Here is a 25,019-nt window from a genome sequence, read left to right as displayed (position 1 = left end):
TAAGTAGGCAATAGACAAGAGACTGAATACTCAGAGAGGGTGGTGGGAGGACAAATTTTGCAACAGCTGTTTGCCTTTTAATCTGCCACCATCAGATCTTCCAGTCTTTGATAGGCCACCCAATCTACACGAATGACTGAACTAAATCTTTCCTTAATCTACAGCCTTATTAGTTTGTCCTCTTATGCATGTAAATCAGGATGCAGTTGTTTTCATATGTAGATGGATTATTAAAAGCCGTGGAGGGAAAGTGTTTTTTTTTCCTTTCACAATAAACAACAAAGCATGGCACAGATAACAGCAGAAGCGGTGGCTATGAGAGGGCAGGAAGCAGTTTGTAATTGACAGGCTGCTTTGACAAAGCGCAAGCCTTGTGAATAGATGGGTTTATCTAGACCGGGTGATGTGTCATTAGCATATCTTGATAACATTGATTTCTTCATTACCCTTAATGAAATTTCCACTTAATGGCTTCTAATTAGTTTCAACTGGTGCCTATGTAATTGCAGAGGTAATATGTTGCTCAGCGGCGCGGGGTTTAATGCTTTGAGGCGACGCGGCCGGAAACTCTTGCGTGAAGTTTTATTCTCTCGCACTGTTTACACATTTGTTGTCTAAATTTGCAGATCAGTCGTTTGCTGTATTCCTATATGTGATTAAACTTTACTTTTGTGTTGCTGCCAGTTTTGATGATCATCTCATGTAATTGCCATGGAGCCAGGCCAACAAAGAATTAGCATGGATGGGTAATTGAATAATGTCCCACAAGGCCACAAATCACAAGGTTTTTCTGTATTTTAAGCTTTTGAAACAGGATTACAGTGCACCTTTATTAGTAAAACTCGGGGTATGGTTATTATCAGGCCATTTCAGCATGATAAAACATCTCCAAGTGTTGGGTGTAGCTATTAATTAGCCAGAAAAGCCACAGATCGGGCGCGCTCGGGTCTGACGTTCTGCTGGTGGTATGAATCATGACGTTCATTTATGCACCAGCACATGGCACTTTGATAAGATTGGTGTTATCTCTGTCTTCATCAGAGGCTCGCTGCTCATTTCCATAAATTATCTCCCAGTAATTATCTGTCCAGATGTCCAAATTGTGCCACAAATTATCTGCAAAACGAGTCAAAATCCCACTGTAATTTAGTAATAGCTGATTAGACCTCGGTGTATTAAAGAAACTTGGATGTAATTAGAATAAGCTATATTTTGCAGTCTGTTCAAACGGGTACAACTATGATTTATATGCAACAGTTCTTCTGAAAGTGCAGAATAACGCAAAATATACTATACCATGGACTTTCCAAATTAAATTAAATTAGACACCCACATTTCGTGATGGTCCTGATGACCAAGATTAAAATATCAATTTAATATTCAAATTTAGTCACGCTTTACATGCGTTATATTAAGCTGATTTCCTAGAATTCATTGTAAGAATTTTACGGTGATGTGATTGACAAATACAACCGGTTTTCGTTTTCTGATTTATTTTTTATTTTGTTTTATTTTTTTGTGGGGGGGTGATTAAATAGCTGAAACCCTTGAAAATATTTTTTTTTTTTCAATATTGTGGCGTTTTTTTCCCTTTTTTTTTTTTTTAAATATAAGAAGATCAAACGGAATGCCACTTATAAACGTTGTCAAAATTGTAAATAGGCTATTCTCAGAACTTGACACGTGTTTTCTTTTTTATAATCTCAGACATCATGACCCATTTGTATTCTTTATTTAGAGCCGTGCACTTATGATCGAAACCTTTTATTTTAAGCCTAAAAATTGTTTTAGCTTTTGCAAAAGAGAAAAATATCGATAAGAATTAGCCTATAAATCCTTACAGGTTCTGTAGCCTGTCTGCTGGATCCTTCAACATCCAACAGAAATTAGCTAAGCAATCTATTTCAGTGACAAACGTTCGGCCTTATATGATTTAATTATTTATTAGGTTTATAAAACAGATTATTTATAAAATGACTAATTTGTCAGTTTTGCCCGTTTATATATATATATATATATTTTTACATTTATTTATTTATTTTGGTGTATCAGGCGATGCTGCCTCACAATTGTTTTGTATGTATATTCTGACATTGCTGACGACATAAATGCGTGCTGTATGGTTCCAGATGTCCTTTTCTATTTCAGACATTTTCCTATTTCCTTTATTTTACCATGTAGGTATGCACGCAAAAAAAGATTACTAAAGTCGTTTAAAATATCATGTTGAAGCAAAAAAAAAAAAAAAAAAAACATTTTAGTATCAACGATTATTATTACTATTGTTACTTAAATTGAGTAGCCTACATTAAATTCGAAATTTAATTTCGAAGTGATCTCATTTTATTTGCTAATTTTTGTTAAATGTCTGATTAACACATAATTGTATGTAAAATGTGATGTGAATGAAATGACGTGATGCATAAAAAACAGGGAGCGCAGCATCCTGTATCCTCTGGAATTCTAAATCACTTACTCGCCGCTGATTGGCTGTTGAGTTTGGACCCTTGTTGGGATGGACCTGTTGGATAAAAGGAGAATTTCTAGAGGGATCATGCGTATTGCGCCGTGGACGTGCACAAGGGACCCACTCGTATGTGAAGAAGGGAATAGTCTCAGAGGCACCATGACAGGAAAGGATGGGGCTGTTTTGTCGGAAAGTTTGAACAAATCAAAATCGGTTTGTGCCGCTGAGAACGCGGGAAATAACAATCCACATCTGTCAAAGAGCAGCACCACACATCCGCCCAAATGCACGGGCTTCGGCATCCAGGAGATCTTGGGACTAAATAAAGAGCCATCCTCGGCTCCGAGGAGCACACTGGACTCGTTCCCTGCCGGGGCGCACCTTCTCACCAGCAGGTCGATGCTCGGTCCAGCTGGTGTTGGGGTTGGGATGGGATTAATTGGCCCTGGAGGTATTCCATCGTTCTACAGCCAGCCCGCGTTTCTTGAGGTGCTTTCAGACGCGCAGAACATCCATCTGCAGCCGCTCAACAGGACAGTGAGGCCGCTGGAAACGAACCAGTCCGCCAGCTCAGGTACACAGGCCTGAGAAATTCATGTTCCAGTTTCGCGAAAATCGAAATTCAGTTTCTTGTTGTTTTAGTGCACTGTCGTGTTTGTTAACGGAGGAGAAGGCCCTAATAAACATCTATAGGCTACATGTTATAGCCTAGCCTACTATTCTTGTTGGGATTCTTATAATTATTATTAAGATGGAGAGAAAAAAGCTTCCAACCTGTTGTCTGTTTTATTTAAATTGTATTATTTATGAAAAATGGTTATAATAACACTACGTGATTATCATCGACAAAAATGTGCTTTTAAAATTAAAGGGCTATAAATTGCAAAACATATATAATATTTCACATTTTGAATAACATTTCCCCCGATGTTACAGATTCAGAGGATGTCTCTTCAAGTGAAAGGAAAGTATCAAAATCTTCACTGAATCAGAGCAAGAAGAGAAAAAAGAGACGACACAGGTAGGCTTAACGCTACTAAAATTAATGTGAAATTTCAGTTAAAACGACAGTAGTCTAATCTATAGGATTATTTTATTAAACGTCCGAGACAACAAAAGGAACGCGTAAAATTATTCTAGTCCTCTGAAAGGTTTGCCTCGATGGTTTGGCAGTCATGGCCAGTTTGAAATCAACTGGAAAATAACTTTTGAGGAACAGACGATCTGCGGCAAGGATGCCCAAGATCCGTGTCCCTTATTAAAAGAGCTGATTATGGATATTTTTCGTAATGAGTTAATTAACGATTCGTAGGTTTTAAAGGCAGTCAAAATTTAGTCCTATAGTTTTTAAATAATAATAGGCTAATAATAATAATAATAATGGCAATGTCGTTGTACTAATTTGTATTTTTATATCGTTATATTTTAAGAGGCATTTGGATAGAAAAAAACGGTTTAATTAAATTTAGAAATAAACATTAGCCTATATTGATACATTACATTAATACATCAATGTGTAATATTTCAGCATTTGTTCAGTTCTACAAATAAAAAAATTAAAAAGAAATAAGAATAAAATGAAAATAATTAAATAAAACACACACACAATTGTATTTATATTTTTAAAACCTAAAAGAAACATGTAGTCTGACCTCGACATTTGCGGATGGCCCATACGATTTGAGTATTGAAATATAATTTATGCGTGATGTTTCTAATCTTGATTTTCTAAGACAATTGCATGTTGTTCTTTTGTAGAACAATATTTACATCTTACCAGCTGGAAGAACTGGAGAAGGCCTTTAACGAGGCTCATTATCCGGATGTGTACGCCAGAGAAATGCTGGCCATGAAAACCGAGCTGCCCGAGGACAGAATACAGGTAGAGAGCGAACAATGAACTATTTACTCGCCTTTTGAATTAAATGAGAATATAAGAGAACGACAACGTGCTCTATTCGACCACACTTTTATGTTTATTGAATATAAAGCCTACACGAATAATTTTGCTATATGCTCCTGCATTCAGTGATGCTTTTTTTAATTGTTGTTACTGTCGTAGGCCTACAAAATAAAGCTAAAATATTATTGGTGTTTATTGTATTTTGCTTTTACATTATAAGATTTGCCCTGTAAAATTCATCGAATGAGCTACGTCAGCTTTTTCTGTCTTTGTTTCTTTCGTGTGTTTGTGTGTGTGTGTTATAAGGAAAATGCTTTGGTGCGTTTCCTGTTTTTATAACAAAATGACTAGCAGTTACCAGCATGTTGTTTTAGGCCTAAATTAATTGTGTGTTTTAGGCCTAAATGATTTACAATTGAACAGGTCTATTTAGACTTAAAATGAGGAGATCGAACAGGACTCACATTATTTTTTTGTAAAGGATGCAGTAAAACATCCATTTTGGGTTAATAAATCTCTACTCTGAGCCTAATATGACAGATGAAAAAATTATGCCAAATCGGAATTCACTCCTGTATCTTATGTTACAAACTGTTACTGTAACTTGTTACATGAAGCACAGGTTGGGGTTTCTCAGATGCCTTCGGAGAACCTCTCAGTGCCTCAGATATGCTCAGGTAGCCTAAGAAACTTTGAAATGCCTCAAAACCTCTCCTCTTCCGCGTGGCCCATGCATTGATGATGAATCAGTTCGTGCCGGAACTTGGTTCCTTGGAGAACTGACCTTAGAAAGGGCGCCTAAAGTTTCTCAGGTGTCAGAGTGTTTATCTGAGGAAATGGTGCAAATAATGGAAATGGTGAAGTATCTTGACCCTGTGTTGTATGTTGCGTGGATTTACCCGTGGTTTGTGGTGTGATGGTTAGTCGTTATTTTCTTGATGTCAGCTGCAGAAGGAGAACATCAGGCAAGGCTATCAGAGCTGCGCGAATTATGGGAGTTCGAGCTCTCTAATTAGTCCATTTCACTAATTATGTATTTTTAGATAAGTTATTTTTTTTTCATACGTATGCTATGATTATGTTTCAACAATGTTATCAAACTCTTCAGTAATAACAAATGTTAGATTTTTGTCAAAGCGAGTAGCGATCACGGAAGTAGCTTGCCACTTTATTTTAAATAGCTATAGGCCCTATCCCAAATAACTTTGTCTTAGACAACAGATGTAGCCTATCATTTATAATTTTATTACACATTTGCGCTGCGAGACGAACCCAAAGAACGCCTAGAAATTACCTTTAATAACTAATGTAATAATTTGGAAGACGTTTATTAATATATATATATATATATATATATATATATATATATATATATATATATATATATATATATATATATATATATATTAATAAACGTTTTGGCTTTTATATATATAAAAGCCAAAATTCCTTTTAAAAAGCCCTAAAAGTCATTGTACAATTCACACACTAGCCTATATCGATCAAGTGCAGCAACTCGGACAGATAATATCTCATCAGCCTCAGTTGGATGTGAAACAATTTGCTCTTTGTGTGTGTGTGTGTGTGAGTGTGTGTGAGAGAGAGAGAGAGAGAGAGAGAGAGAGAGAGAGAGAGAGAGAGAGAGAGAGAGAGGCGCTAACGACCTAATCAAGCAATCAAGGCGGAAGAAGATTACTGTGTGACCTGAACCATCCATCTGCTGGCACGCCTTTTAATTTCCTCCTTATTACGGTGCCTCTCGGTGAATAAATAATAAGGAAATAAATAAATAATTCTATTTCAATCCAAAGTAAAATTAACATCTAATTTTCTCACCGAGTGTAATTAGTTAAATGAGAAAAGCCTGCCGTGTTCCAGGGGAAGGGATGTGGCGAGATGTGGGGAGTTCAAATGAAATAACTACATTGAATTTATTAGCACGGTTCAATGGCGCTGCTCTCTGGGGTCCTGCTCGTTTAATTTCCCGTGATATTTGCCCGCCTGTCCACCATCGATTGGGTTCGAAATTAACTTATTTTTCAATCAGCTTGTGCGTGCCCTTGGGGTCGTCTCCCATCGCTGTCTTCACCCGCTTTCTTTTGAACGCCCGATAACCAATTTCTCCTCAAAAAGTATCTTGCATGAAATGAGGGCTATCATCATCGGCATTACCAGAAAAGATTGGAAAATGGTTTTGATAATTTCTTATCCAATGTCTGGCCTCTCTGGACCCGGGAGCCCCTCCTCCTCTCATCCTCAGCTCTGCTAGCAGCTAGAATTAGAGACGGGCGAGTGCTGAGAGGAGAGGAGCCGCGCCGCGCCGCGTCGCGTCATGACAGAACTCGACCGCAGGCGTTGCGTCGTTTAGCTGAAATCGACACTATGGCGCCTGCCTGCTGCTTAAACTGTTCGCTCGATTTGACGACAGGACTACATATGACTCCAATGAGAGGTGATACTCAGCTGTGAGATATCATTGGTTAAGAATAAAAAAAGAGTATCCTATATTTTCATTGGCACACATTGAAAAGATGTAAATTACAAATGTAATTGTGTGACCCCTATATGTGACCCTGGACCAGTCATAAGGGTCAATTTGTTTTGAATAAATAAGCTTTCCATTGATGTATGGTTTGTTAGGATATATTTGGCATAAAAGAGAAATCGATTATTTTGACTCATACAATGTATTGTTGGCTATTGCTACAAATATACCAACACTATATATGACTGGTTTTGTGGTCCAGGGTCACATATTTGTTATGGGCTCTATTTGCAAGTTGCTAACTGTTTGTTCAACTATCTTTTCCAGACTAATTAAAAGCGTTACTTCATCCAAAACTGAAAATGATGCCATTATTTACCCACTTTAATGTTGTTCTAAACCTGTATGATTAACTTTCTTCATTGAAGCACACCAGTGTTAGATTGACAGCTTCACTCTCCTCACTGCATCTTTTCCTTGTGAAAGTGAGTCTGTCATTAAGATATCGCGGAAGGACTATTTGACCATCTTTACCAATATGCAAAACACACTTCATTGTGGACAGGTGTGGTTCCAAAATCGGAGGGCCAAGTGGAGAAAGCGGGAGAAGTGTTGGGGTCGTAGCAGCGTGATGGCTGAGTACGGGCTCTACGGTGCCATGGTGCGTCACTCCATCCCTCTGCCTGAGTCCATACTGAAGTCTGCTAAAGATGGCGTCATGGACTCCTGTGCTCCCTGGCTTCTAGGTATGCCAGAAGATATTAAGATTGATACATTTTTTTTCTTTTTTTATTCAAAGAACAAACTGATACTTATTTACCATCATCATAACTATACTTAAAAAAAAATCTGTTTGAACACTGCATGGTTTACTTTATATCATATCTCTACGATGCAAAATTGCCTAACCAGTACAAGCTTATTTTGAATTTAAACATGCTGTAAATTAAGCAATTTGATTACATTTACAATAATGTTCTCAATTTACAATTTTTTATTCTGCAGATATCTTACTGAAATGTTTTAAATAGAATTTTACCACTTTTTAGAGCCATAATTGTCTGTATTACAGTAACATAAGAACCAGAAATAAAAAAAAGTTCAGTCATATAATAAAATTGCTAATAAATAAATTACTTAATTATATATATTATTTTATGTTGTTTTATTCATCTGGGTTTGTAGTTAGTTTATAGTTGTTTTTTTGTTTTTTTTGTCTTTTCCTGGCAGTTGTTTTTGCTCTTGTTTGGTTTGCTACAACCCCTCTGCATTTTTTTGTTCTTTAAAATAAAATATTAAAAAATAAACATAAATCTTTAACCAATGATATTTTACAACTGACTATCACCTCTCATTGGCTACCTGTAAATAAATAAATAAATAAATAGATAACAAGGAATTTACTCACATGATTAAATTATAATAAAATCTAAAAAGAATATTGTATTTTTAATGTATCCATCTTTTATTTATCCATTTATTTTTTATGCCATTCATGACTCTCATGGCTCAGATTAGTCATATTTTGTTACTAAATCTAAAATCTGTCTCTTGCTGTTTCCAGTTCAAGATGGTTTTCCTACCACCAGCTGCTTTTCTAAACACGAATACCCACCATTCTTTGCAGGGATGCACAAGAAGTCCCTGGAGACCGTTGCAGTCCAATCAAATGAGAAGTCAGATGTCACTCAGAAACCGACCAATCCCAAGCCGGATGAAGCCGCCGAAGCTGAGGAAAGGAGGACAGAGTCACCCATGTCCAAAGAGGAACTGAGGGAGAACAGTATTGCTGTTCTCAGGGCAAAAGCACAGGAGCACAGTGCCAAAGTGCTGGGAACGGTTTCCTCTGAGAGACTAGAGCACAAAATGGAGACGTCAGTGACAGAGGAGAAGTCCAGCGAACAGTTAGACGCAAAAGAAGAGGAAAAGAGTTCTTAGATTATGCACTGTAATTCATCCCTTCATAATGCCAGAAAACATAGGCTTGGTGTGAAAATATCTGGGCTGTTTTATCTTCCTCATATTCCTGCACTGATCTCATGACAGCACTGGACTTTTGATTGATTCTCAATGTTCCTCTGCATTTTATTTTACATTAGCAAGGTTAAAACCATTTAGAAATGTCCAGTATTTTGATAGCAGCATCAGTCCATCATGCCAGTGATCAATAGCTTTTTTTTCTTCTTCTTTCAAATATAGGCCTACAAAAATTCCAGCCATAAAACTTCTATGAATAAGTATAGGGCCCCTTTATCATGTTGGCAGCCTCCTCAGTGCTGTTTGCAAAATTGCTCAATTAAATAAAACCATAGAAGTGTGGATATTTATGATCTAATTTTAATATTAAGTAATATTGTCATCAGAAAATTATTGGTCAAGAACTCCTACTGAGCTTTGAAAGAAGAGAATTGAAGTGCTTTTCATTTTAATTTTGTACAGTACCCCGTCTTCAAACTCTCAGTGGTAAAAAGTTGTAATAGAGTGTATTGCTGTATATATTGTAAATTAAAATAGCCTGCTACAGTATTGTTTGAACTATACATTAATGTACTGTAGTCTTATGTGCTTTTTTTCGTAACATGTAAAATGTAAAACAAATTATAAAAAAAAAGATGAACAATACTAACCTGTTTTACATCAAGTGTTTTTTTAATTTAATCATCAAGTGAAGAAGAACATAAAATGCATCAATTTACTTAAGCAGATTTCGCATTTTCATGAGACTGGGCGCACCATTTTATAGCATATAGACATATAGAGCTGTTGGACTACGGGTGTCCCGAGTTCGAATCCCATCTTGAGGACCTTTCCCAATCCCACCCCACTCTCTCCCACTTCACTACAAACACAGTACACCAAAAATAAATCTTTACAAACAGTAATTAAAATCCAAACTTGCATTCAAATATTTTGCAATGCACTGAAAAAAAAAAAAACTCAGAAATTGCTATTAATTTCAGTAACAATTACAAAGAAATGGCAAATAACTCTAGCAAAAAATATGAAAAAGTATTTTCTTGTAAAAAGTACTCCAATATTTGTTTTATTTACAACAAATAATTTGTGAAGTTTTTTTTATTTTATTTTTTAAGTGTGTTTCGGGTTATGGCGCCTGAGCAACAATCATTTGTATGTCACCTAAACAGTTGTGTGTCACTGAGCGTAATCCGACACAGTTGAGAGGCCTCAATCTGGGCAGATTAAACAGCAGGAGCGATGCATAACAGACATATGGGAGAGAGCAGGAAAGCAGCCCTAGATAAGGTGCTCTCACTGAGGCTATAGTTCTCCTGAATTAATACCATTTATCCTTCATGTATTCACATATGCAATCATCTCTATCTATCTATCTATCTATCTATCTGTCTGTTTAAAAGCACTGATATTTTAAATGTAAAAGGCCCAGGATTACAATCATTCTATCTCATATTAGCAGTCTCGGATGCCTTACAATTGAAAAATCCCCACATAACAGGATAGAGAAAAGCATGGTAATTATCTCACAACTGTACATAATTAAATATTAGCCATTAAAATGTCCATGTTAAACCTAATGAATAAAAATATATAGGTCTCCCCTCTGACTAATCCGTAAATTGTGAAATCAATCAGGATTTGTGCTGATTAGAAGCGTCCAAAAGGATGTTGCACGCTCTCTATACTTCATCTGGGTTGTTGATCCTTTCCATGCCCTTATTATCAAGGCCTGTCAACAGATTATTGATACACACTGTTAATTCAGTCCTAATTTAATTTACTTAGTGTCTGCGTAATTAATTAGTTGACATCTGGGGTGATAAGGCTAGGCTTACGTGGCAACAGAATATACTGTATCTCTGTCCTCTTTCCTGACATCTCTGTCACCCAGTGATCCTGTCAGGCATATTAGCCTTTTACATTTCCCTGTATTGCTCTAGACATGGTTTAATAAATGAAATGTTGTTTAAACCTCAGATGGATTCCAAAAGCATGTTTTAATCAACACTCATTCTTCAGACATTTGTTTTTTTCTATAGAAAGACTTGGTGAAGCTGTTTGTGACGATTAGCAGTTTCTTTGTTTAATACTTATTAAAGCTCAGGCTTCAGGCACTCTCTCGAAAAGGAATCCTGAATTAAAGTAAAGTACTTTCTAATCCCACAATGTCACTAATGGTGGCATTAGAGGCCTGACTGCGATGACTGGACTTTATCTGTGATCAGAGGTAAGATCATTTATTTTAGTGGCAAATCCATGCTGTCTTTAGAGTGATTTCTTAATCAGATCACCAAGCTGCTGTGCCGTTAGGTAATATCTGACAAATGTGTAAAATGATAGGATATTTATATTTATATATATTTACTGTTTATAAAGGATATTTAGGATATTTACTTTGATAGTTGGCATGTAAAATACATCAGTCATATTTTAATATCAATCAAACTGATTTGAATTATTAATTGATTCTGTATCCTGCGATCTTTCCAGCTGGCTCAATGACTTCTTGCCCTGTGACTCATTTTATATTTAAATATAAATTTGAAATGATATATAGCCTAATCTATAAAATTGCTAAATGAATAAACAATGCCATTTTGAATTACACCTGCCATAAAATATATTTTAAATATTACTATTCACTCATATTATTTGAAAACTCTTTGATAATTTTAAATATGCTGAAAATTCTTTTCTGTTTACATTTATCAGAACATTGCCAACATGCTAAATTTACAATCTAAATCTGTTTCTTTAGACATTCAATATACAATACAAAAATGATTGAAAGAACAATTCTGGCATTCGTATGTGGCATATGGTAAATGCTGTATGCATAAAAATGTCTGTTCAGTGGACTTGATCATTATTAGGCCTATATTAATATAGTATAGGCCAGTAGTTGCTCTGTTTGAAGGTATTTGGGCTTATTAAAATAATGGCAATAACGTGATAAGAATGGTTCAGTTTGTTTTACTGTAGCATTATGACAAAAGAGAGACCGTAAACTGTGGCTTGAGTGATGTAAAAATGGTCCCTTCCTGCCTCCTGCTGGACATTTACTGTAATGTATTGGTCATTTACCCGAATAGCCTACATTAGATTAGATTAGATTCAACTTAATTGTTATTATACAGAGTACAAGTACAGAGCTAATGAAATACAGTTAGCATCTAACCAGAAGTGCAAGGATATAGTGTTTTATATACAGATAAGTGCAGAGCAAGTGAAGCTATAACTTACAGTATGTACAGTGGAGTTGCTATATACAATATTAAGCAGAGTATGTTCATAATATAAAAAGGAGTGCAATGTAGGGTTATATGTACAGTATATGAACAGCAGCAATGTAAGAACAGTGGTATTAAATACAGCTGGTTATGTGTACAATAGTATTGTTAATGTATAGTCTATGCAAAATATCAGTCGTGTAATAATATTTTTATAGAAATAGTTTACTGTGCTTTGTACAGAAACAACATTAGACAGTATACAGTGTAATATCTTGAACAATATACAGTCTGTGCAAAATATGAATAGTGCAAATATGTAATATTATCACAAACTTATTATCACAAACTTTTGGAACAAATAAAATCAAAGGATGGTGTTCACGACCAAACATGATTATTTTCCTTAAATTATTATAAATAGTTTACAATGTGTAGGCAGAAGGAACATTAACCGGGTAAAGAGGCCTTATGGAAAAGAAATGAGGTAACGGCGCGCTAAAAGCGGAAATGACGTATCTTGTTGTTACCCATCCTCCGTGCTGCCGTCATTGGTGGCATGGACGGGAAAACCAATTGCCTGGCTACCGTTACCTTCGCAAGCGTCTCTGGATTATAACATTTCCCCACCTTTGAAATGTTTTGTAACGGACTTTGACTCAATCTCACAAATATTACTCACACCTAGAGCATTAATCGTCTGCAAACAAACGGCCGCTTCTCGCGCTCTTGAGAGGATTCCTACGTCAGCTAGCAAGTTTTGCTCCTGTTAACAAAATGGCGGACAATGAAGACGATAATAATTCAGCGTCCAAATCTGCTGCAGCGACAGTGCAAACCCTCGACGCGAGCGGATCTCTGCCGCAGCCCGAGACGACACAAACCGCAGCCGAAGCGGGAAACAATCAAGAAGACGCAAGCAAGACGCCGTCCGCTGCAGAAGGGGGCGTTGATCAAGGCCTCGCCGAGTTCATGCACAGCGAGTCGGCGGTGGATGTCAGAGTTGTGGACGGTAACGTTACGCAGGAGATGATCGGGCAGATCGTGAGCGGTGAGGTAATAACCGATCAGAGTTTCATAACGTCGTATGTTCACGCCACTGCAGAGGCAGGTGTGACTGCTGAGTGCACCACTGTTAGCGGGGAGGTCTTAAACGCTCTCGCGCCGACGACCACCATCATTTACGTGCAGCCCGACGGCAGCTTCGTGGAGAGCTCGGGGTTATCGGCCGAGGAGCAGCAGCAGTTAATCGAGCAGTTAACAAAACAACAGTTGGTCCATGTGACAGGAACTGAGACAGCCGTGAAACCCTCCACCTCCCCCATAGTGGACGTTCAGCAGGTTATAGTGAGTAAAGCTCAGGTGATTACTCAGACCGAGCCGGCTGCGACCCACACAACGACCCCCAAAATACTACAGAGACCTGTCACGACGCAGCCGGCCTCCTACATCGCGCTGGAGTCCAGTAACGTTAACGTGCAGCTGGCGATGCAGCCGCAGCCGGTCAGTATCGTGCAGAACGCGTCGCAGCAGCTGCAGAGCGTCGCCAAACAGGTCGCGCTGCAGCAGAACGGAGCCCACGCGACCGCGCACAAGGTAACACTGGGTCTCGCGTAAGCTGTAGTAATTGTATTACGAGACAATTCTGTTTTTTTTTTCTACAGCAGAATGTGAATGAAGGGTTTCTCAGAAAATCTGTGGAGAACTTTCGTCCTCTTCCTTTTTTCTCTGCTTACTTCATGCTCATATAGTTTATAAACATTTACTAATTATTCATTTCTTTCTCTACTTATTTTCTGCCTTTTCTTTAGTTTCTGTACTTGCTTCCATACATGCATACTTTCTTCTGCAGATACTTCCTTTTCGCACATGTATTTCCTTCTCTACCTCCTCTTATACCCTTTTCTTCTGTACGTCTCCTTCTGAACATCCCACTGTACATTCTTTCTTCCACGATGGTTTCCTTCTGTTCTTCATTTCCTCCGCACAGATTTCCTTCCATGAGTATTTCCATCTGTTCTGAACAGATTTCCTTTAATAAGTTTGTACATTCATTCTTCCTCAAGTATTTGCTTCTGTAAAACACTTCCTTTCTTCCGTACACGCGTCCTTCTGTAAATATTTAGCTTTTAAAACATGTATTTGTCTTTTTCCATTTTTCTGCATTTCCTTCCTTCCCTTTTTTCCTTTCTTCCACACATACTAATTTCTTCTACAGCTACATCTTTTCTGCACAGATTACCTTTCATTCATCCTTCTGTACATTTGTTCCCACAATCATTTTCTTCTGTACTTCCTTTCAAACATTCCTCCACACATATTTTCCTCTGTGTATCTTTTTCTTCCACAAGTGTTTCCTCCTTTGCTTTCTTGCTGCTTTTTTTCTTTCTTTTGTGCAGATTTCCTAAAGTAGTACTTCTGTACATTCCCCAATGTTTTCCTTACATTCTTATTTCCGTATATACTTCCTTCTGTACTTGCTTCCTTACATGCTTCCTACAAGTTTTTTTTTATTGTACTTTTCTTCCTGTAGTACTTTTTTCTTCACATACTTCCTTCCATATCTTTTTTTTCTCTATATATACCATCCTTCCTTCCTTAAAAAGTTGTGCATTGCATCAAGAAATGGATCATATATTAATTTAAGATTTCACTGTTGTATCAATAGTTGTAGTAATTATGATAAATGGGCAGAAACTATGGTCACAAACAAGTTTTGTAAAAGAAACCAGTACTTTTATTTTACAGTGGTGTCATGACAAATGCATGCTTCTAACTTCTCTTGAGTATCCTGCATGCACTTAGTCAGATATTCTGTATATGCATTAACTGAATGTAGTCCACAGACTAAATTTTAAATGTTTTTAATTTAGTTTTTCACACTTTGAATTATTCAGGCAGCTGAGCCCATCCAAATTCAAGTTCAGGTACCACTGAAGCAAGACAGTAAACTGCGGCAGACAACTCCAATAACAATTTTACAGCCACAGAATCTATCAGCCAGTCAGCCGCTGGTGAAGGTTTCAACCGTAGGAACATTAAGCAGCCCACAGATCATCCACATCACCCCTGTGCCTGGACAGCAGCAATATTTCTTACAAAACCCAAGCGATCCTCCTATTCAGCTTCTCCTTCAGAAACCAGCTCCTGTTGTTAGCACCATTTCTGTCCCCATTAGCAAAGTTCACGTCTCGGCACCTGCCACGCTCAAGAGTCCACCAGCCAAGCCAGTAGTTTCTACCCCAAAGATCCTAGTGCCGTCTCCGAAAGTTTCATCTCCTCCAGCCAAGGTAACGATTCCTTCCAAAGTCATTACTGTAGAAACAAAAACTGCAACTCCAGCCATCGGAAAAGACACACAGAAAGTTAAAAATCGCCAGAAGAAGCCTCAGAAAATCCAGACGCGCTCTGGTCGGGTGTCCAGACCACCTAAGCACAAGGTGAAAGACTACAAGTTTATTAAGAACGAGGACTTAGCGGAAAGCCACCAGTCTGATTCAGATGACTACTCCGAGATAAGTGTGGAGGATGAGGATGGAGAGGAGAGTAAGAAGAAGTCCTCAGATGGGACACTCAATCTCCGTGACAAAGCCTTTAAATGTGATACCTGTGAGAAAGCGTACATCGGCGTTGCCGGTTTGAACAGACACTATAAGCTAAATCCCACACACGACAAGAACCCGACGCCACCTCAAGCAGAAGACCTCTCCATAACTAGAGATGAACAGCCTTCAGGAACAGAAGTCACCGATACTAGTCAAGTCAAAACACTCAGTACTCAAAAAGTAAGATGATTTGTTTTGCTTGTTTGATATTAGGTCTCAGATCATTAAAAATGGATCAGATTGATCAGTTAATTGCATATAAAATACTTCAGGTTCAAGAAATTGGGAAAGTAGAACCTAGGAGACCTGGGAGGCCCAGAGGACCAGGACGGCCTGGTCATCCTAGGAGGCCTGGGCGGCCACCTAAAAGAGGACGCCCAGGACGGCCACCCAAGTACCCCAGAGGAATGACCTTGGAGCAGCAAGCTCAAAGACAGAGGAATCGACTAAAAGAAGTAAGATCTGGTTTGCTATACAAATGTGTGCAGAGTATATGTATTATTCAGACATTCAGATCATTTATGCATGCATTTTTGTTTTTTTATGTAGTGACTTCTCATATAATCATATCTGTGGTTTATACTCTTGCACATTTGTTGCGTTACATCATGTAACTACGGAGTAGGAGTTGAATGACCTCTGATTTTTTAAAGTCGACTTTTATGTGATGAAAGTCGAGTCGAAGTCGACTAGTCACTGATGACGTCATTAATGAACAAATAAGTCTGGAGCTGTGACAAACCCCTTGTGCACAGCTATGGCATATAACACAGCGCTGCCCACATGGTTATTGCTCCTATAAAGATTACATTTATATGAATGCATTAGTGTGAGCGATTGCGTGTGTGAATTTATTCTACATAGCAGTGTCTCTCTAGTAGTAGTGACGCTGTGGGATTTAGTTATTAAGAAATATATGCTTGAACTTTTCAGTTTCTAAGTTATTTTATTGAGAAATCACAGAACAGTGTTGACAGTACATTTCCGTGCTGAATGGTGTGCACGCGATCTGCATGTGACATATGAGCTACTGTCTGAAGGCTGTGTGTGTGGGTTACAGTGCAGCAGCGCTTTAGATTAGAACAGCGATTAACTTACCTGTACAATAAGATGTTTAGAATGTGCATTCTGCCATTCAATTTCGAGCATCCAGTAATATAATCACATTTGTCTTGCGGAGCTTTCGGAGTATACATTTATTTGTCATTTTAACTGTTTGGAAACGGAGCGTAAATGTGGAAGTCCTTTAAAAATATTTCTTACCCTGTTGCACCGTCTATAGGATCAGCGACTAGTCGACATCAAGTTTAAAGTGTCATGGCAGAGCAATGAAGTCGATTAGTCTGTGCAACCCCTACTACGGAGTACAGTGCTGGGGTGGGTGATATATGCATAATGTTATAGCAGTATTCTCAAAATTTTGGTTGATTCGGTGGGATTCAAAAGTCCATTTGTAAAAAAGCTTCTGTTTAGCATTTTGAATGTAAAGGGTTAGTTCACCCAAAAATGAAAATTCTGTCATTAATTACTCACCCTCATGTCGTTTCAAACCCGCACGACCTTCATTCATCTTCGGAAAACAAATTAAGATATTTTTGATGGAATCTGAGAGCTGTCTGACCCTGCATAGACAGCAACGCAACTGAAATGTTACCAAGTCCAGAAATGTAGCAAGGAGATGATCCATGTGTCATCAGTGGTTCATCCGCAATTAAACAAAGCTAAGAGAATACTTCTTGTGCGCAAAAAAAAAGAAGAAGAATTTATTCAATAATTTGTCTCCTCCATTTTGGAGAATATCCACTGGATATATGCTGTTCTGTGTCAGATGTGTCACGCCGGATCTGTTTCCTACATTGTTGTGATTTGATCTGAAAGTAAACAGCGTATCGGCATGACACAGCTGACACAGAACAGCATACGTCCAGTGGATATTCTCCAAAATGGCACCAGGGTGATGCGTTATTTATTTATTTTTTGCGCACAAAAAGTATTCTCATAGCTTCATGTAATTGCGGATGAACCACTGATGTCACATGGATTATTTTACAGATCTCCTTGCTACGTTTCTGGACTTGGGAACTTGCTGTCTATGCAGGGTCAGACAGCTCTCAGATTCCATCAAAAATATCTTAATTTGTGTTTCGAAGATGAACGAAAGTCTTACAGGTTTGAAACGACATGAGGGTGAGTAATTAATGACAGAATTTTCATTTTTGGGTGAATTATCCCTTTAATAGTTTCTCTCTTGACAAATTATGCTGTCAATTTGAATGAATGAAAAGTTGAATTATAAAGACTTTTTTTTAGAATGTCTTAAGGACCCTCCACAACAAATATGATAGTGTCCACACCGATGGTCTGTTTATTATGAGTGTGACTCTGATCGGCTGTCAAAATTTGTATTGTTCATGAGTTGGAAAAAATGTTTCTGAAAGTGATCTGTATCATTATTGTTATAGTTGTGTGGACATCCCTATTCTCGTAGTGTTAGAATGAGTAGTAAAACGGTCCGTGTACCTTCGTATAATTCGTTTTTTGATTTAATATTGAAATCTGAAAAAGGAAAAAACTTCATAATTTTCGTTTTTCATTTGTTCAAACAAAACGAAAAATCAAGAATTTGGCTTCATTTTTTCGTTTTTATGTTCAGGGACAGAAAATGAATAAACAACTTGAATATTCGGTCTCTACATGTGGGCGGGAATGAAACTCCCCTCTCTGCTGATTGGTCAACCAAACATTACAACATAATAATAGCCCTAAAAAACATAATAAGAGTCCTACCCTTCTACGGATTTATTTATACTACATTTTATCTCTTTCTCTTCATCAAACAGCCAGGGATGCGTTTCCCAAAAGCTCATAAAAACGATCGTACTACTGATCTTAATATTACCGTCTGTTTCTCAAATGCAACGTAATCGTAAAGCATCATAAGTTTTAACTTTTAATAATAAAAGTGCATCATAAGAAAAGATTTATGCGGTCATATATATATAAATGAAATAATTAAAAAGGGCAGAAAAAAATAGAAATACATCTAAATTTAATGATTGAACAAAAAAATTAATAAAATAAGTAGTGTAGGAAATATGCTTCAAAGACTGGGGGAAAAAAATCTGTCAGTGGCTTGCTGACGTGCACGAAAATCAGCCATGTATTGGACCTGGAAATAACTCTCTCGCTCTCGCTCTCGCTCTCTCTCTCTCTCTCTCTATTTGTGTATATATATATATATTATTATGTTATAAAATTATACACTATACCATAATACTATACCATAATAATATAATATAATATAATATAATATAATATAATATATATAATATAATTGTTATTATATCCGAATTGTCTGGAACGCAGAATTATTAGGTTAACATTTCAAAACGACGAGCGTGTACTACAATTAGAGCCATTCTATAAGGTGACATTTCAGCACTTGACAGACGGATAGCGACTCCTATAGCACTTAAGTAGCATGGCTACGTGCGACTGTGTTAAGTGCATTGTCGGGAAACGCACGTGAAACAATAGCAAACGATAGTAAAATGACTCGTAGAAAACGCTCTTATGGTCTAAGATGAATCATTAACGGGAAACCCGGCCCTGTTTGATGAAGTGAAAGAGATAAAATGTAGTATAAATAAACACGTTAAGAATCAGTAGAAGGGTAGGACTCTTATTATGATTTTTAGGGCTATTATTATGTTGTAATGTTTGGTTGACCAATCAGCAGAGAGGGGAGTTTCATTCCCGCCCACATGTAGAGATCGAATATTCAAGTTGTTAATTCGTTTTCTGTCCCTGAACGTAAAAACGAAAAAATGAAGCCGAATTCTTAATTTTTCGTTTTGTTTGAACAAATGAAAAACGAAAAATGTGCAGTTTTTTCATTTTTCAGATTTCAATATTAAATCAAAAAACGAATTATACGAAGGTACACGGACCTATTAAGATTTAGTTTTTTAGTAAAAAAACTGTTTGTTCGAAGTTGTTGGGTAATACGTGGTGGTTTTTTCAAGTGTGATTTTGAGATCTTGAGCTATATTGACAAATTAATTGACATGTTCAGTGTCACAAATTTGCTTTGAGTAAGTAATGATGAAATTTTCATTTTGGGGTGGAGTAACCCTTTGAAAATAAATGAAATTTAAAAAAAATAATTAAATCTTCTATCCCTGGCAGAAGATCACTTCTTACTATGTTTAAGCAATTAAAGCAGAACTTTTATTCTACTGTCTTTACAAAAAGATATTGTGATGTTATGGTAAACATTCTCATTATGCAATAATACCAGAGCAGTTAATTACATCACTGATACTAACAGCAATTACTGAATTTTTTTCATCTCTCTTCAGTTTATTAAACAGTATGATGATGAAGATCTCATGGAGATTGTTCTTCCACGTCTGGCCAGAGTCATGACTGTTTGGGAGTTTGTGCTGATGAAGGTATGTTTAGATATGCGGAAGCATGGGATAGATTTTTGAATTTTGTCTAGTCGTGTCCATTTCTCTCTGTAAAATACCATGTGATTATGAGTGTTGGAAGCATTTCATGCACACTTACACTGTTCTTGTCCCTATAGGTGGAAAAGGGCTACCCGTCAAAGCAGCAGTTCCCGAGCGTGTACCATGAATTTGAACAACTACACAGCCAGGTGAAGAAGATGGCCCTGGAATATTTGCACACTTCACCAGCCTCCCGGCCAGCTATAGAGGTCAACAACATGGGAGTAAGTAATCGCAAGACATTTAGCCACTGCAGCATTGTGATCAAACCTGAGTACCATACAAATTTTCTGTCATTCCAGGTTTTACAATCTCTGGGTATAACCGATCCCAATGCACTAAAACTCCTGACTTCGTCTGAAGGACAACAAAGTCAAAAGACAAATCAGGCCACTAAGAGCCTACGGAGTATTGAGGTATGTTCTGAGCAAAAATCATTCCAGTGTAGACTCCTGTAAGCAAGTATTACACATTGCTCAGCTGCAATTTCAGAATGATTTAATTCTGTCTAGTAACTAGATGCTCTGCCTGAACCTCCAAATGTGATGCTCTTGTGAGGAACCCCTTTCGTTAAAAAACTTAATGTACATAGATAATTAAATAAATACTCAAAAACTTGTGTCTTGTCATAATTTTATGTGAACAAAATACATTTTACAGTTGAATGGTAATAATATTTTTTCTTTGTTTTTCTTAGAATGCCAAAATGCTGCCTCCTGCAAAAAGGTTTAAAATAGAAAACTGCAATGAAGAAACCAACGGCTATCAGGTTAATCAGAATGGCATCCAGAAGGACGAGAGTATTGATGGCTCTATGCTGCGTAAGCCTCAGGTGGTGCTGACCAGACTGGAGAACTTGACTTCTGTAGATCTAACCACTGACAGTGCTGCACAGAGTGCTGAAAACGACATCCCGGAGAGGACAGAGGAAGAGCCCATGGAGACGGAAATGCCTTCTTCGGATTCTGATGCCACAAAAACCACAGAAGATCCAGAGATCTCCAAGGTTCTGGACAGTAGTGTCATCGTTGATATCGCGGATCAGATGAAACAGCTGGAACAAGCTCTGAGCACAGACTCCGAGATTAAGAACTCAGAAGAAGAACCTGCTCAACATGAAGTTCAGGATTGTCAGACCGATGCTCTTGAAGATCCCGAGGCCAGTCAGGTGGTGCAGCAAGAATCTCCAGTTATGATCCAGACAGCAGAGGGGCTTGTGATGCAGAGCGCAGAGGAGTTAGCCGCCAAAGGCATCATCATTGTCAACGGGCCCGATGGCACCATGATGCACATCGAGGCACCTGAAGGAGTCCCTTTAGAGACCGTTCATGCCCTGCTGGGCATTGAAACCGAAAGAAAGACTTAATGGAGTCACATCTTCACTACCTGTTTTTGTCCATTATTCCCACCATACATGCGTTCTGTCTGCGAGATGGTGTTTTTTCAATGAACTTTTATTGCATTCTTTGTAAATTTGTATAAAAACAGTATTAGTGTTTTTTCTGTTTATACAAAAAAAGTCATTGTTCATTTCCAATTTTAGAGATTGTTCACTTATGTTAGCATATCTTAACTATTGGTTTCGGAGTCCATGACTATGTAGCTGCACGGTACACGTCTCACGGGGAAAGTGATGAAATGGTGGGAAATACTTGTGACAACACACTAAATCGTGGAGGGAATCCAGTGCTTTTCATTCTGGAAACTGAATCTTTCACAACATGCACAAATGGGAGAAAAGAAAACACTATCTGCCAAAACTAAGTTATGGACTCCAGCGCGGTTCAGTAAAAGCTGTGGTAAGATTTTTGTGATACTGTGTCCATTTAGTGGGCCATCCAGAGAAATCTGTACATAGCCGTTCCTTTATGTTAGAAAACCAGGCTGTAGTTACAATACAGTTTAAATTGGTACCCCATGAGATTTTATTTATTCAAACACTTTTGGACGTTCATTTGTTTGAAAATTAACCCTTATCTTAAGGCTGAAAATAGTTGACCCCTAGAGGTCTGATCTAAAAACATGGTATTTTGAGACGGGGGACGTTTCGGTTTTAAAAACTGGCCACTCCAAGAAGTAAGAAAACACTCTAGATTTGTAAAACAAACGGAGAAGACTTGAGGTGCTTGTAATCTTAGACTGCAGCCTCAGATGTTCCATTGTTTCTGTTCTTTAGTAGTTTGTCTAGTGCAAAAGTCATTTGAAAAGTCATTGCACTATTTTATTACTTTTTATAAAATATCTGGTTTACTGTGTTTTTGAAACATCTCAGCATTTTTAATACAAAGGGACATGTTCAAATATGACATTAAAACTTTTGTGAGTGAGTTTATGGAGTTGAGACTTTGTATGGTACAGACTGCTTACAGGGAAGTTAAACAGTATAAAAATAGGATATTTTTTGAGAAATAAATTTGAAGATTAAACCGATTCAATCAAAGCTGTATACATATCATGATATGCTTTTAATTTGTTTACATAGTCCTCATGCATAGACTGAATCACAAAGGTCTGTGACCTGTTTCCAATAGCAAACTCTCTAGTAGCAGTTTTCCACTGTCCTCAATGTAGGGTTGATACAGCCATGATGACAGGTAGACCATGGAAAGATCAGCATTAGCAGTGTGGGCCAATTCTTGTAGAATAGTCTTCTTCAGCGCCAGCTCCTGCTTGTATGACTCGTAAAGCTTGGAAGATACTTCAACTGTCATGAAGAGGAAAAAGGTCAACCGATTTTTTTTTTTTTTTTTTTCCATCAGAACAGATTTAGAGAATTGTAGCATTACTTGCACAATACATTTTATATATACATAATATATTTATATTTATATAATATATATATATATATTTATATAATTTTATATATATTTTTTAATAATTTTTTTTATTTTTATTTTATATTTGACAATTATGAATTTAAACCAATTTTATGAAAGTAATCTTTGGACATACAGATCAAAGAACAGATTAACATAGTTTGGTGTTTGGTGTATGATGGATGAGCATTTTTGCTCTTACCAAACTGTTGTGTGGACCACGTGTGAAAGAGTGGAGCTGCTCTTCCTTTCTCTCCACACTGGAACGCTTCTAACTCACTGATCCCGCGTTCGGCATGGACCATCTTCTCCATCTTTGACAGTATGTTTGCCTTTGGCGACACAATTTAGACTATGTAAAAATGTACAAATATTAAGTATTGCTAATGCTCGTTCTGCAAAAAGTTACCATTTTATCCACAACGTCTTGTAACTTCACACATTCTTCCTCCAGCTCTTGGTTGCTCCGAGTCTCTGAAATGTCTCCAGCTGCCAAACTGTCTCCTTCCATCACAACATCAGGCTCAACATCTGGTCTGTGAACAGAGAGGGTGGAGAAAACTGGTTACAGGTATAAAAGAGCAGGCAGATTGCTTACACACACAAATTAACATATACACGCATTAGAATTTTACTATACATTATAATTTATATTTATATTATTTATGTTTGATTGACAGACAGGTACAACTTACTTTTTGCTCAGTCCCAGATTAACAATTTTAGTCGCAATCGTGGATCCCTCGTCATTTAATCGCTCCCATTTCAGGATGAGATTATGCCAATCTGCGGCGTCGTCCTTTAATTTTCTGGCACTTCCGGTCAAATTGCCCTTTTTTCCTGGGGTCGTGGACTCTGACATAATGCATTTAATGTGTACAATGCAATAACATCCGCTGAAGTAACTGTTAGGTTGTCGCGCTTTTTCTCATCCCGTAATTTAAATATGAACAAATGCCCTGTTTGCAAATGAAAATATTTCTTCTAAAAAGCTGTATAGTTGTAATTTATTCTATTTCTTCAGAAAGTATTTTAGTTCATCTCAATCGACAACATCACAAACTCACGTGTTCCTTCTACTCTCTCTGTCTCTACTTCTGCTATTTTGTTCTATGACAATTGTAAAGCTTTTTAGTGCCACCTACTGGAACATTCATATCATGACACATGGCTGAGAGGGGCTTCTGTCAGCGGTCGGCTCTTGGTTTCTTACACACTTTGTGATGGAGGGTCGTCTCTGCGTTACTTTTTTTTTTAAATTTATTATTATTTCAGTTACTAGCGGGTACAGCCCTAATTTTCGTTGTTTTGTAATGCGAGACAAACAACAGAAAAAGGAGTCAAGCCTCCAGAACCTGTCGCTGTCCCACATTCAGAGGCGTCATGTCCTCATTATTTTTTTGTGGGCACGAATTGTGACCATAGACTTTATAAATTGTGTGAAGAATTTATTCCTGTTTAATGTTTATGTTTTATTTATTTTTTCCTTTTTATTCGAAACATTCCCAAACGCATTAATTATCATGAAATATCTTGATTCTCATCTTTAAATATTATGTTGATCTATGGGCGATGGTCAAAGTAACCTAATACTTAATTAATTAACAGATATGGGTATCACGCCATAACATATTTGTTTAATAAGACTGAGTTTATATTTAATGTGAATTTCAGATGGAAAGTTCATGTGAATAAAAACATTGCAAGTTAGGCTACTAATCATAACACTTTCGTTATACAGAAAGAGAGCAAAGAACTTTTTTTACTCTAGAAAACTCCCATTAAAATCACTGAGGTTTTTTACACTATGAAATTAATATCTTACAGATTCGTACACACATTTGCACTTTGCTGTTTCTGACGAGAGAATTAGCCAGAAAGATGTATTCAATCAGCGAGCGAAGAAACAATCGGTATTTTAGCGATGACTCATCTGCACACCTCTGATTGGTCATTGCATTCATAAGCTCAACAGAATCGTGTGTGATTGGTTATGATGAAGAGCTGTAAAAACGCGTCTGT

The 25,019-nt window shown here is 37.3% G+C and overlaps 3 protein-coding genes across 4 annotated transcripts; 2 read left to right on the top strand and 1 right to left on the bottom strand.

The window, feature by feature from the left end:
- Positions 1-2,340: 2,340 nt before the first annotated feature.
- On the top strand, positions 2,341-9,505 carry LOC109107358 (visual system homeobox 2-like). Of its 2 annotated transcripts, none has more exons than XM_019120632.2 (5): positions 2,341-3,041; positions 3,404-3,488; positions 4,226-4,349; positions 7,421-7,601; positions 8,420-9,505. In XM_019120632.2, the coding sequence occupies exons 1-5, from the start codon at positions 2,516-2,518 to the stop codon at positions 8,791-8,793; spliced, it is 1,290 nt and encodes a 429-aa protein (XP_018976177.2). In that variant the 5' UTR covers positions 2,341-2,515; the 3' UTR covers positions 8,794-9,505. The 2 variants fall into 2 exon arrangements, with proteins under 2 accessions (XP_018976177.2, XP_042598468.1); XM_042742534.1 differs by having other exon boundaries at positions 2,347-3,041; positions 8,483-9,503.
- A 3,060-nt stretch (positions 9,506-12,565) lies between these two features.
- On the top strand, positions 12,566-22,509 carry LOC109107346. The gene is made up of 7 exons (XM_019120612.2): positions 12,566-13,658; positions 14,960-15,847; positions 15,940-16,122; positions 20,029-20,121; positions 20,259-20,405; positions 20,484-20,597; positions 20,879-22,509. Exons 1-7 carry the CDS (start codon positions 12,840-12,842, stop codon positions 21,545-21,547), a joined length of 2,913 nt encoding a protein of 970 aa, XP_018976157.1. The 5' UTR covers positions 12,566-12,839; the 3' UTR covers positions 21,548-22,509.
- Positions 22,381-24,102, bottom strand: LOC109107352 (cyclin-dependent kinase 2-interacting protein-like). The gene is made up of 4 exons (XM_019120622.2): positions 23,693-24,102; positions 23,407-23,533; positions 23,200-23,329; positions 22,381-22,885 (listed from the first exon to the last, which is right to left on the bottom strand). Exons 1-4 carry the CDS (start codon positions 23,857-23,859, stop codon positions 22,683-22,685), a joined length of 627 nt encoding a protein of 208 aa, XP_018976167.1. The 5' UTR covers positions 23,860-24,102; the 3' UTR covers positions 22,381-22,682.
- Positions 24,103-25,019: the final 917 nt, after the last annotated feature.

This window comes from Cyprinus carpio, chromosome B17, assembly GCF_018340385.1.
Source record: "Cyprinus carpio isolate SPL01 chromosome B17, ASM1834038v1, whole genome shotgun sequence".
NCBI classification, from domain to species: Eukaryota; Metazoa; Chordata; class Actinopteri; order Cypriniformes; family Cyprinidae; genus Cyprinus; species Cyprinus carpio.
Note: the sequence above shows the minus strand (reverse complement) of the source record. Positions and strands in the feature narration are given on the sequence as shown.

Excerpts from the sequence above, each read along its gene's own strand:
- LOC109107346 (XM_019120612.2), top strand. The coding sequence starts at position 12,840 with ATGGCGGACAATGAAGACGATAATAATTCAGCGTCCAAATCTGCTGCA. Across the intron at positions 20,122-20,258 it reads GGGAGTTTGTGCTGATGAAG|GTGGAAAAGGGCTACCCGTC; the intron begins GTATGTTTAGAT and ends TTGTCCCTATAG. Across the intron at positions 20,406-20,483 it reads TAGAGGTCAACAACATGGGA|GTTTTACAATCTCTGGGTAT; the intron begins GTAAGTAATCGC and ends CTGTCATTCCAG.
- LOC109107352 (XM_019120622.2), bottom strand. The coding sequence starts at position 23,859 with ATGTCAGAGTCCACGACCCCAGGAAAAAAGGGCAATTTGACCGGAAGT. Across the intron at positions 23,534-23,692 it reads AATCTGGGACTGAGCAAAAA|ACCAGATGTTGAGCCTGATG; the intron begins GTAAGTTGTACC and ends CTCTGTTCACAG. Across the intron at positions 23,330-23,406 it reads AAGACGTTGTGGATAAAATG|GCAAACATACTGTCAAAGAT; the intron begins GTAACTTTTTGC and ends GTGTCGCCAAAG.
- LOC109107358 (XM_019120632.2), top strand. The coding sequence starts at position 2,516 with ATGGACCTGTTGGATAAAAGGAGAATTTCTAGAGGGATCATGCGTATT. Across the intron at positions 3,489-4,225 it reads AGAAAAAAGAGACGACACAG|AACAATATTTACATCTTACC; the intron begins GTAGGCTTAACG and ends GTTCTTTTGTAG. Across the intron at positions 7,602-8,419 it reads CTGTGCTCCCTGGCTTCTAG|TTCAAGATGGTTTTCCTACC; the intron begins GTATGCCAGAAG and ends TGCTGTTTCCAG.